At 44.5% G+C, this 11,250-nt stretch overlaps 1 protein-coding gene across 1 annotated transcript; it reads right to left on the bottom strand.

Annotated features, from left to right (window-relative positions):
* Positions 1-2,798: 2,798 nt before the first annotated feature.
* On the bottom strand, positions 2,799-11,241 carry LOC102038415 (ribosyldihydronicotinamide dehydrogenase [quinone]-like). The gene is made up of 6 exons (XM_014308988.2): positions 11,039-11,241; positions 9,476-9,640; positions 8,465-8,595; positions 6,864-6,977; positions 6,382-6,483; positions 2,799-5,180 (listed from the first exon to the last, which is right to left on the bottom strand). The coding sequence occupies exons 1-6, from the start codon at positions 11,043-11,045 to the stop codon at positions 5,007-5,009; spliced, it is 693 nt and encodes a 230-aa protein (XP_014164463.1). The 5' UTR covers positions 11,046-11,241; the 3' UTR covers positions 2,799-5,006.
* Between the last annotated feature and the right edge of the window lie 9 nt (positions 11,242-11,250).

Below are 11,250 nucleotides of genomic sequence, written 5' to 3'. Positions count from 1 at the left end.
CAGCACTCTGGCCACAGCTATCTGTGCCACCAGAGAATCAGTCACTGCCTGAACACTTTCTGGGCACTGCGATCAGTGCCGGTAGAGAATCTGTCACCCCTGAGCTCTCTGAGCACTGCAATCTGTGCCACACCATGCCTTTATGTGGAGGGATAGAATGTAAGAAAATAAAAATAGTGCAGAAGGTAGTCTCACACCTGAGGAGTTGCAGCTGCACTAATCACCAAAGATTAGGAACAGGCCTGCCCTTAATAGGCCACAGCTGTGTCCAATAAGACAAGTGCCGCAAAGGAGTGGGTTAGCTTGGTAAGAAGAGAGTTGGAGTTTGTTGGTTGCTTTGTGAAGAAGGAGTCAGTGCTGCAAGGAGCTGCCCATGAAGAATCACTGAGAAGGTATGGGAACTTTTGCAATAAGAGGACAACACCTTTGTCACTCCTGAGCTCTCTGAGCACTGCAATTGGTGCTACACGATGGTTCTATCAGTGCCTCAGCACTACAATTGGTGTCACACCCTGACTTTGCCACTGCTCCATCTCTTTGGGGGCTGTAATACGTGCCACACTGTAACTCTGTCACCTGTTGAACTCTCTGGGCTGTCCGATCACTGCCACTCTGTGACTCTGTCACTTGAGGTCCCTGGGCACTACAATCTGTGCCACATGGTGACTCTGTCACTGCTCCAGCACTCTGGCCATAGCCATTGGTGCTGTCCGAGAATCTGTCACTGCCTGAGCTCTCTGAGCACTTCGATGTATGCCACACCCTGCCTTTGTCACTCTTGAGCTCCCTGAGCACTGTGATTGGTGCCACACCGTGCCTTTGTCACTGCTGGAACTCTCTGGGAACTGCCATCGGAACCACACAGTGACTGTGGCACCACTCGAGCTCCCCATGCAATAGGATCGGTGTGACACCTTGACTCTGCCCCTGCTCCATCTCTTTGGGGGCTGTGATCGGTGCCACACCGTAACTCTGTCACCTGTTGAGCTATCTGGGCAGTCTGATCAGTGCCACATCGTGACTTTGTCACTTGAGCTCTCTGGTCACTACAATCTGTGCCACACTGTGACTCTGTCACTGCTCCAGCCCTTTGGGCACAGCTATTGGTGCCGCCAGATAATCTGTCACTCCTGAGCTCTCTGAGCACTGCAATCGGTGCCACACGATGGTTCTATCAGTGCCTCAGCTCTCTGAGCACTACAATTGGTGTCACACCCTGACTTTGCCACTGCTCCATCTCTTTGGGGGCTGTAATACGTGCCACACCGTAACTCTGTCACCTGTCAATCTATCTGGGCAGTCTGATCTGTGCCACACCATGACTCTGTCACTGCCTGAACTCTGGGCATTACGAGCTGTGAAAATCTGGCAATGTTATTGAGACAGAGCAGGTTGGGAGTTCAAGGCATGTTGGAAATGCCTTGAACAATGGTTCTATCACTGCTGGTGCTTTGTCTATGGAAGATTTGGAGCTGGATAGGTGGGGATTTTTTTGTTCAGGAAGGCCTGAAGTAGGCTTTTGTTTGTCAACAGAGTTACTATCATACATAACAGTCCTGGGACAGCTGCAGCAATACATAACCAAAAGAATCACCATAAACCACGTAGTTCAGCCTCCTCTGGATGTCGGTGTGTAGTTAATACAGGTTCTTTACATAAGGGCCATCCCTTTGCCATTCATCTATGAAAAGGATGGTGATGATGGGTGTCTAATGTCTTTACTGTGATCTTTCCCATTCTGGAGAACTGTTGCATTCCCTATGGTGCTTTCAAGTGGCAATGACAGAAGAGCAGTGGCATATCAACATGGTAGGGCAGTAGCAGCCTACAATCATGTTTTTAATTTCTTTGTTTGATGGTCAGCAATGCAGTATGGGCACTCCTAAACCATCCATCTACCCTTATCTGCTCTTCCAGGGATGGCACTGTCTGCTTTGTGCCTTGTGCTGGCCCACACGTGCATCTGCTGGGAGCAGGGGCTCCTCCCTTCCAGGTTTCTGGAAGGCGTCTCATGGGAAAGACAGGTGGGACACAGAAGGATGTGGGTGGCTGTGGCTTTGGAGAGATAGGACAGCCTTGGCGATCACTTCCAAGATGAAGTTTTCTCTCTGAGTATCAAAACTGCCCTGTGATGGACAAACTGAGTAAACAGCTCCTTCCTAAGATTTTACCAAAAAAAAAAAAATAAAAAGAAGAAAAATAGAAGTTGACAGTGGAACGAGTGGAACTGATGCAAGACCAGCACATTCCTATTTTCCACTCATTCTGGATCAGATGGGATTGAGAGAGAACTGGAGTTGAATGCTCTGACAGCTCCTGATGCAAGGGCTGATCACACTTACTGTAAAGAGGACACTCAGGACCAAATGCTGAATTGTGACACTGAGCTCACTGTAGTTTGAATGCAGCAATTTTGTGTCCATCCACACTGTGAGGTATCACAAGTACAGCATTATTGAACTTGCAGTCCAGAGAGACAGGGACATTTGTCAGGTAAATAAAGGAAATGCAAATATAGATATGAAATCTCTGGCGGGCCAATTGTTCAGTTTTGGTTGTCTGCAAACCCAAACATTACAGAAATCTTTTAATAACATTTGACCTCTGAGGGTTTTTTTTCTTTTTTTGGTCCGTTGGTTTGTCTGGTTTGGTTCTTCTGCTGTTTAGCTTTGCATTGTGTATGGGGCCAAAGGTGTGGACTAAAGGCAGGAAGAGAGATGGCTGAATTTATAAGAATTGCTCAGTTAAAGACGTGTCAGTCTCATTCTGTGGTGATTTGCCAACAAGCACTACACAAAGAAAGAAAATGTCATTTATTTGTATGTATGCTTAGAGGTCAGTCTTGCCAGTTATGACATTCCTTCATTAAATGAATAGGGAAAATAAACTGATCCAGAAATGCAATCTGAATTTACAGAGAAATGTCTTAATTCTTATTGAGGAGATGGAAAGATTATCTTGAAATGGACAAAAAGATTGGTACATTTTTAGTGCTTTTCTCCATAATGAACTTATCTGAGCAGAAGTCTTCAATTTTAGCATTAATGAGAATTTAATAAGCCTATTAGTTTTAACTTTAACTGAACTTGCATTAATCTCAACCATTTACATACTTTGTACTAAAAATCTCAGCCATCTTATTAAAACTTAGTGCTACCATATGTGTGGGAGCTGGCATGTGTCTGCCAGATACTGTTGAGCACAGTATCCTCAAAATACAGGTCAGTCTGGCATTCTTCATCTAATAGTTAACCCCTCTAAGCTCTGCAATTGATCCAAAGCAGTAATGTTGGTTTGACATCGAAACTTCTGCTTTTACCTCAATTTCCTTCTTTCCTGAATAGTCTGCTAGTTGAACACAGTGAATAGAAGGATGATTTCTCTTCTATGCAATTTTAAAATTTGTCCTCAGATTTCTCTCGGTAACTTTAAGTTGTTCTCCTTAAGTCTTTAAGGCATGAATCTGCTTTCCCCACAACTTAGATGTGTAGCACTTTCTTCCTTATTCCCTTTCACTTTCCTTTTCCTATAACAGAGCTGTTCAGCCAAAGCAAATTTCCTGCTTCTGCAGCCTAAAGACTTTGGCTCACATGCCCCACAGCAGACATCTGCATCAGCTTGGGGCAGCTCTGCTTCCTGGGAAATGTCTCTGCTGGATGTGGCCCTTCACTTCATATGGGAGCAAACAGGAACACTGACCCTTTCCCTGTGTGGCATTTCCCAGTCTGTGCTTCAGCTTACACTGAGTGTCCAGAACCTGGGCTCAGCATGTTTATTATCCAATTAGTCCCCAAGGAACTGTACGGCTGGGGTGTGACAAGACTGCCACAAAGCAGGTGTGGCAGATGCACAGAGGCCTAGGTGTCATTTGACAGTGACTCAGGGGACAAGCTCTTATAGAGGCCACATTCTTTTAATATCAAAGTGCAAAGGCAGCAGTTAGGTGAGCTGGTCAGAACAAGAAATTTGGTAGATAAGTGAGAAACCTCCCCCCTTGCCATATGCACAAACAGGGTTAACAACTCTAAAGCACAAAAAAAATCCTGCTACAGTTTCAGGTAAAAATCCTGGCTATTAAGAGCCAGACAATTCATTTGTCCCATAGATCCTGACCCACAGACAGACAGTGCACCTGCAGGTTTTTAGGTTAGTGCTCTGCCTCACTAACTGCTGGTGCTGGACATCTCCAAGGACGCCCATCGAAGCTGATGTTGGAGGGGAAGCAAACACCCTCCAGGCCCAAACACCAACACTGACTGCTGTGAGGGGGCAGGCAACAGACAGGATTCCTTCTTCTCTCTACTTTGGGAAGATGCCTACTTTACAAATGGGAGCTGTAGTCTACAAAGGAAGGCAATTTATGCACATATCACTACATTCATCTTTAATTCTTCCCTTTTCTGGTATCTGTCAAAGCTTTAATATTGCTATATAGATAGGATCTGGAGAGGCCTAGATTGGATCTGGAGAAGCCTAGGGCTGCCCACAAGGCTTTCCAGCTGCTTAAAACACTTTGCAACGGTACATCCTTTTGCAACACTACTCATGATCTGGTTTTGTTGCTCCAAAGCACAAGTGTAGTGCTATCACAATCCATCTTGGGCTTTTAAAGGTTGAGTATGGACACTATATTCCCTGGCAAAGGAAAAAAAAGTGGCAACTGGTACAAAAAGTGTTAAAATAAACTTGGCCACATATTGTTTCACAAGCAGCAATGGTATCATCTGCCATGAAATATCACATGTGTTATCAAGCACAGGGAAGTAGGATGACACCGTTTATGTGAACAAGGAGAACAACACAAGGAGTTTTGCACCCATCCTTGAAGGGAATCTCTTGGGAATCACTGAAGATGAATACCATGTTGTCAGTTAAACTGCTAGATATAGCATTCAAGATTCTTAAAATATATTTGAATTAGGAGATTAGTGTTCAAGTCTTTAGATAGAGCATCAAAAAGAATGGAGAAAAAGAAAATCTTCTCTCTGTAGTCTTGCACCTGAACACTACTTGAAATACCACTCAGGAGAGCAGTCTATGGGCTCTTCCTTCCAAAGAGTCTTCAGACGATGGCTCCAGGCAGCCAGCATCTCCTTCCTCTTCTCCTCAGAGACATTCTCTGGAGCATAACAGATGTGAGGTTCAAGCACTTTGACACCACAGAAGTGCATGATTCCATGCTGGATGAAAAAAAAAAAAAAAGAAAGAAATGCCTCAGGAAATATTTGCTCTTACTTTCATTTGAAGAACATGGAAGATTCAAGTCTGTTCTGTTTTTTGACCCAGTATCAGTCAGGTTCTCTAAACCTGTGCATTTGTCAGGAGAAGGAAACTAAATTGCAGAAGTTCACTACCTATCCAGGCAGTCACTACTGAAGGCATACAGCAGAATGGCATACAAGATACTGAAAGGTAAGGGCAACTTCATTTATTCTGCTCTGGGGAATTTATTTTTAACTCCTGTTAATCCCACAGAATTGGAGATTCTGTCCTCTTTGGCAGCTGTTCACTGTTCACTTTGCAAGGATCACAGGAGGCCAAAAGTTCATTGTTCAGTTTGAAACTCCTCAGATGGGTGTCTAACTGCAGTATTGTACATCTAAGATGGTTTTTTTTTAACTTTTTGCTTCTGGCTTAGCCAAAGGTTCCTGTAGAAAGGCTAGTACCTGTGGAATCAGCTCAACTTGCCATTTTCCCTCGCTATGTTTCTGAATTTAGAGTTGTGTTTCACGTTTTTGCCATGTTGACCTGCGAGCTCTGCAGTTGGACCGCTCCACAGGAGCAGGCAGCTGGTAACTGCATGGGGAGGAGACCATAGAATTTTAGATCATCTCCTGTATTGTATCAAGAAGAAGAGGAGACCATAGAATTTTAGATCATCTGTATTGTATCAAGAAGCTGCTGGCTAAACTTGCCTTACCACTTGTATTTCCAAACCATGCTGGGTACTTCTAAAAAATGAGTAGCAATTAGAAGAGGAATGCTAACTTTTGTGTGTTGACTGTTACTGCCAGGGTAATGTGTGGCTCCCCTCCTACCCTGCATCCTACATGAATTGGGAAACCATGGGGAACAGAAATTCTGCATGGCTGAGCTAAAGGAAATCCTGTAACAGCAGGGAAACTGAAAAGGCTGGCAGTGTTAAGCTTTCTCTACATTCTAATCTGGAGGAAGGGGGGACAAAACAATTTTAAAAGTCCGTGGACTTTTAAAGTAGTCCCAGGATTTTAGGTAACAGTCTACAATCTGCAGATCATTGGAACTGACAACTTGATTATTAATTATTATATTTCATATAAAAAACCCCAATAAAACAATTGTTAAAAATAGATGGAATAATAAAATTTATGTAGACAACAACCAAATGTTCATATATTATACCTGCATGGGCCACAGGACATAGCGAATATCACCACCGATACCTTCTTTTGAATACATCTCTTGGCCTCCTCCCGTGGTGAAAGAAAAGAGGGATAATTTTCCCTAGAATTAGGAAAGTAGTGGTTAATTAAGACATATTTAAAGAAGAGCGCCAGAACGGTTCAAGAGATATTCAGGTAAACCTGGACAGCATGGATTTCTAGGGGAGAGGGTGACTTCTTCTTTCCCAGACCTTACATGAAGTGGCAGTTCTGAGGCCAAGATTGATGCCATACAATTAGACAGTGGACTGTGTGTCTTTGGGAAGAGATATGTTAAGGAAAAGGAACGTGTCTGACACCCTTGTGTGAAGCAGGGCTGATACATTACTTCAACATAGTGTAAAGTGAGAGCTCCAAACAACTACAATGGAAAAGAATGAACAAGCCCCCATAGAACATGGTGTAAGCCTTGACCTTAATAAAACAATTCCAAAAACATACCTGGAGCAAACCACCATCATAAACCTTTGACAAATCATAAGCAAAGCCTTGGACCAAGACTCTGTCCATCCAGCCCTTCAGGATTGCAGGCATGTTGAACCAAAACAAGGGAAACTAGGCAAAGAGAAAATTACCTGGTTAGCACAGAGAGTCTGGGCCACCCTTAGGCCTGGTTTACAGGACTAATCCTGTCCTCTGAACCTGCTCAGATCCTGTATGTACCTTCTCCAGCTCTCTGTCAATAGAGGTAGTAACTGTGCCTGGCAAAAGAAGCTGAAGTGCTTTCTGTTTGTGGTAACCTCAGGGCCAGACCTGAGCATCTACAGCAAACCAACACTGTGGTGCATGTGAGGGTTTCTATCCAGAATAAAGTTGGAATAGGATGAAGTAGGAGGGTGTCATTTAATTCAGATTTAAGACTGTACAGAATTATGTCTCCTGTGGCTGAAATGCAAAAGAATCGAAAATCTTATTAGCAGGATGGACATCTGGCGATCAGCTCTGGTGACAAAGGCCAGGGGATCATAGGAAAGACTTGTTTTCAAACCCTGCTGACATCATAACCCCAAATCCAATACTGAGAAGAAAAAGACTTCTTTAAGATTTGCACCTTTGATTTCTAGATTTTCCAGTTATCCCATGGGATTGCATCCAAAGCTATCGTATCCATGGCATTATCTTGAATGCTTAATGGGCTCTTTCTTATACTTGGCTGCATCACTACCTCTAAACCTTTGTACACACTGCACAGAGAGGAAGAAATTCTATAAACATGCAACCACATGCAGCTTAATACACAGTGAAAACAAAATGGAAACTGGGCAACCACCACAGTAACTACAAGTGGTGAGTTTAGTCTGTAGCAAATTTTGAATTCCTTCATGATGTCCTTTAGAGGCTTTTTAAATTTCTTTTTTATTTTCTGCACCAGAACACACTCAACTCTTCATAGCATTTTACACACGGAAAGTAGAAGGCAATCACTTCCTTCAGGGGTTTTTATCTGGGAAGTGATAGTGTGAAAATGACAATGACTTACAGTGAAATGCTTAATTGAGATATGGCCCCATCCTAAATTTAATCAAACTTTGGAGAGAAGAATATATAAAGAGATGTCTGAGGCCAACAGGGACGCAAAGAAATGTAAGGCTACTACTTCCCTTCACAGTTCTTTGGGATTTGCAAACACAGGGGACAGAGCTGGCATAGTGGAGAATAGAGATGGGCTGTAAAGCTCCATTATCAATTCCCAGTAGTGTTTCTGCAAATCAGCAACAAATGAGAACAGTCTACTTGGGAAAACCCAATTCCCTGACTTCACTGGCTGCCCCCAGCTCCTTGACCAGGAAATGATCCTTCCTCTGCTTTCTGCCAGCCTGCCTGACATCCATGGTCACATATGTCTTTGTGCATCTATCAGGAAGTTTGGCCCAGTGCTGGGGAGCTCCTGGCCTTGCTGTTGTTTCAACCTGCATCATTGTGCTACTCAATTCCTGGATTTGCTGTAATAATGACCCAGATAATTGTATACAGATCTGTAGTTTTTACTGTACCATTACCTAAAGTCAACATCACAACTGAATTCTGTTTAAAATAATGACCTGGAAAATCAGCAGGTCTGCTTCCTGCACTTTCTTCTGCTCTTCAACCAGGTCTTTGGACAAACCTCCTCTCTTGTAAGCTTTCCAGGTTTCCACACCATAATTGAACGCTTCTGAGTTGTGCAGGTGACCTGTGGGTAGAAATGATCAGTCATTCCTCGCCCCCTGTGCAGTATCAGTGCCAGATAAGAGCTGAGTGCAGGTTGCCATTCACAGTTTTAAACTGAGTTACTGCTTTCATTTTTCCTACATTCTTGTCTTTGCTGGCTATTCAGCACCATCCCAGCTGTTGATCACTTGATTTTCAAAAGGAGAGGCATGTAGGGTCTCAGAGTTCTGAAGCTTCACCTTCCTGTAGCAACGCAGGAGGTGCAATATGAGGACCTAAGCTCGCCTCAGGACTCTGGGGATGGAGGTGGAAGATTTTAGAAAATGTTGTGAACTGTTCTGCCTCTGCCTTAGGGCTTCCTGAGGCCACCCTACACTTGTAAGCACTAGGGACCTGCTTTCCAGCCTCTAAAACTGGGAAATTCACCAAGGGATGGGCAACCAGTACTGGCCAGCTCTACTGATTCCATGAGCAGATCATCAGTCTCCAGCAGAAGACAGGGGCAGCTGTAGCCTCATGAACTCAACTCCAGCAAGCCCCAGAGTGGTATCTGAAGGCATTTCCTCTCCATGAGAAATGGACTTTAGAGGCTGATTATGGACACGTGCTAATGTGTTTCTTCCTGTCAGTAGTCTCACTGTGATACAAAGTTCATGTTCAGGAGTGACCTTGTAGAAATGCAAATGTCTGGTCATGAATTAGTTTCTTATTAATGAAATAAGTTTCTCATTAATCTCTTGATGACCTGAGGGCTGGAGCACCTGTCCTGTCAAGACAGACTGAGAGCTGGGGCTATTCAGCATGGGGAAGATTTCAGGAGACTTTTTTTCAGCCTTCTGATACCTGACAGGGGGCTTGCAAGTCACTGGTTTTTGAGAGAGGCATATTTTGGCTGGGCTCACCAACAATGTCATTCCTTGTTGCTCTGGGCTCAAACTGCATGGAGTATAAATCCGACACGGTGACACTGCAGCCCTGCTTGCTCAGCTCTTCCACAGCAATCTTCAGCAAAGATCCATTGAAGGACTTGGGCTCTTGATGTGCATAGACTATCAGGACTTTTTTCCCTGGAGGCAGAAGGAAAACCAGGAGACCATTTGGAATCTAGGAGGCAGGTGCAGAACAGTTGGTAGAGATGGGGCTCGTTCCTGGCTCTTTCTGTAGTGCCTTTTCCCAAGGACACAGAAGCAGTGAAAGCAGAGTGTCAGTGGCAGCATTTGACTCCTGCTCAGCAGCACTGAGTGATTCCTGAGGCACTGATTGCTGCATGTGCCCAGCCCAGCAGTTCTGTGCAACACTGGGCTTTCCTAGGCAGAACTCAGTGGACAGAGGGGGTGTTCCATAGGAGGTCACAGTGCCCCACATCTGCAAAACCCAGCCCCTTCTCTTGAGACAACATTTCTGTTGGTCTGATTCCACTACCACCCAAAACGCAGTGCTAGGTAGATTGCCCGAAAGTGTCAAGGAAACAACTTCTTAGAGGTCAGAACACCTTCCTACCGCATTGGTGGATCCTCTCCTGATCTTTCATTTCAGTGCTGTGCAAGTTACAACACTTAACATTAAAGATGCTCCTGTTCTACTTCAGCACAATCACAGTAACTTCTGTAGAGAGCAACAAGGTTTTTTTTTTCTCAGAGATTAGATTGTCATCTGTATTTCAAACTGTTGTCAAAGTGGATTGAAGGTAAGCTGAGCGGCCAAGCAGGTGTGTAGGGATGGAATATCTTGGAGGCGTATAACAAGGCTCTGCTCAAAGAGCTCCATGGTATGCTCAAAGTTTTATTGAGCATAGGCCCTACAATTTTAATAATTCTCTTAAAAATCCCTCATCAGTGAAACAAAGGAAAGATTTTGCATGGGGTTGTTGTTGTTTATAGATAACCAGAGAGGGAAATTTACAGGGACTATTGAAAATGACAGGGTCTGTAAAACATGCAGCTCCTGTTTCCTGACTGCCAAGACAAATCTCAGGCATCTGCTGAACTCAGTTCCTCTGCAGCACAGCTTCTGGATGTGGGTACACAGTGTCCATGAAACAAGAGCTATGCAAAAAAGACTATTAAAACTAGCAGGTCAAATTCTATCATAAATTCAATGTGTCTACAAACCCTTTAAATCCCTGCTCCATACCATACTCTGGAAATTTCAGGGGCAGTTACAACTTTGCTGTTCCTGCCAGATCTCAACAAATGGAGCTCAGTGACTGGACGTTATCATATGCTCCAAAAGGTGTTACGTTTGAATCTGCAAAAATGCTGTTTTGTTTCCATTTCGGTGGAGCTGGGGGCACTTGGGCAAAAGGTTTGGAGAGATTGGAGTTTTCCAAGGCATCACTTACTGAGGTAAATTCAGTCGTTTGGAAAAGTAAGACCTCAGCGTCCCAAAGGCCCAGAGGCCCCATCCCTAAGGTGCCCAGCGGCCACCTCGGAGCGAGCAGCGTTTTCACCCGGATTTGCTCTTACCTGCCATTGCTGGCGAGCGCTGGGGAGCTTCACTCTTGATAATCGGGTACTGCCTGAGAACTCAAGTGAGAGATTGGCTGGTGAGAAACATCAGGACCAGGTGCGGGGACAATCTCTGTTTCAGCGGGAACTCAGGGCACTCAGCACAGCCGGGCACTGGCCGAGCGCGGCCCGCCGGAGTGGGAGGGAAGCGCCCGGCTCCCGGCCCGGGC

This window comes from Geospiza fortis, unplaced genomic scaffold (assembly GCF_000277835.1).
Source record: "Geospiza fortis unplaced genomic scaffold, GeoFor_1.0 scaffold154, whole genome shotgun sequence".
Taxonomy (NCBI): domain Eukaryota; kingdom Metazoa; phylum Chordata; class Aves; order Passeriformes; family Thraupidae; genus Geospiza; species Geospiza fortis.
The sequence above is the reverse complement of the archived record's forward strand: the minus strand, read 5'-3'. Positions and strand labels throughout refer to the sequence as shown.

Excerpts from the sequence above, each read along its gene's own strand:
- LOC102038415 (XM_014308988.2), bottom strand. Across the intron at positions 6,484-6,863 it reads ATGATGGTGGTTTGCTCCAG|GGAAAATTATCCCTCTTTTC; the intron begins GTATGTTTTTGG and ends TCCTAATTCTAG. Across the intron at positions 5,181-6,381 it reads ATGTCCTGTGGCCCATGCAG|CATGGAATCATGCACTTCTG; the intron begins GTATAATATATG and ends TTTTTCATCCAG.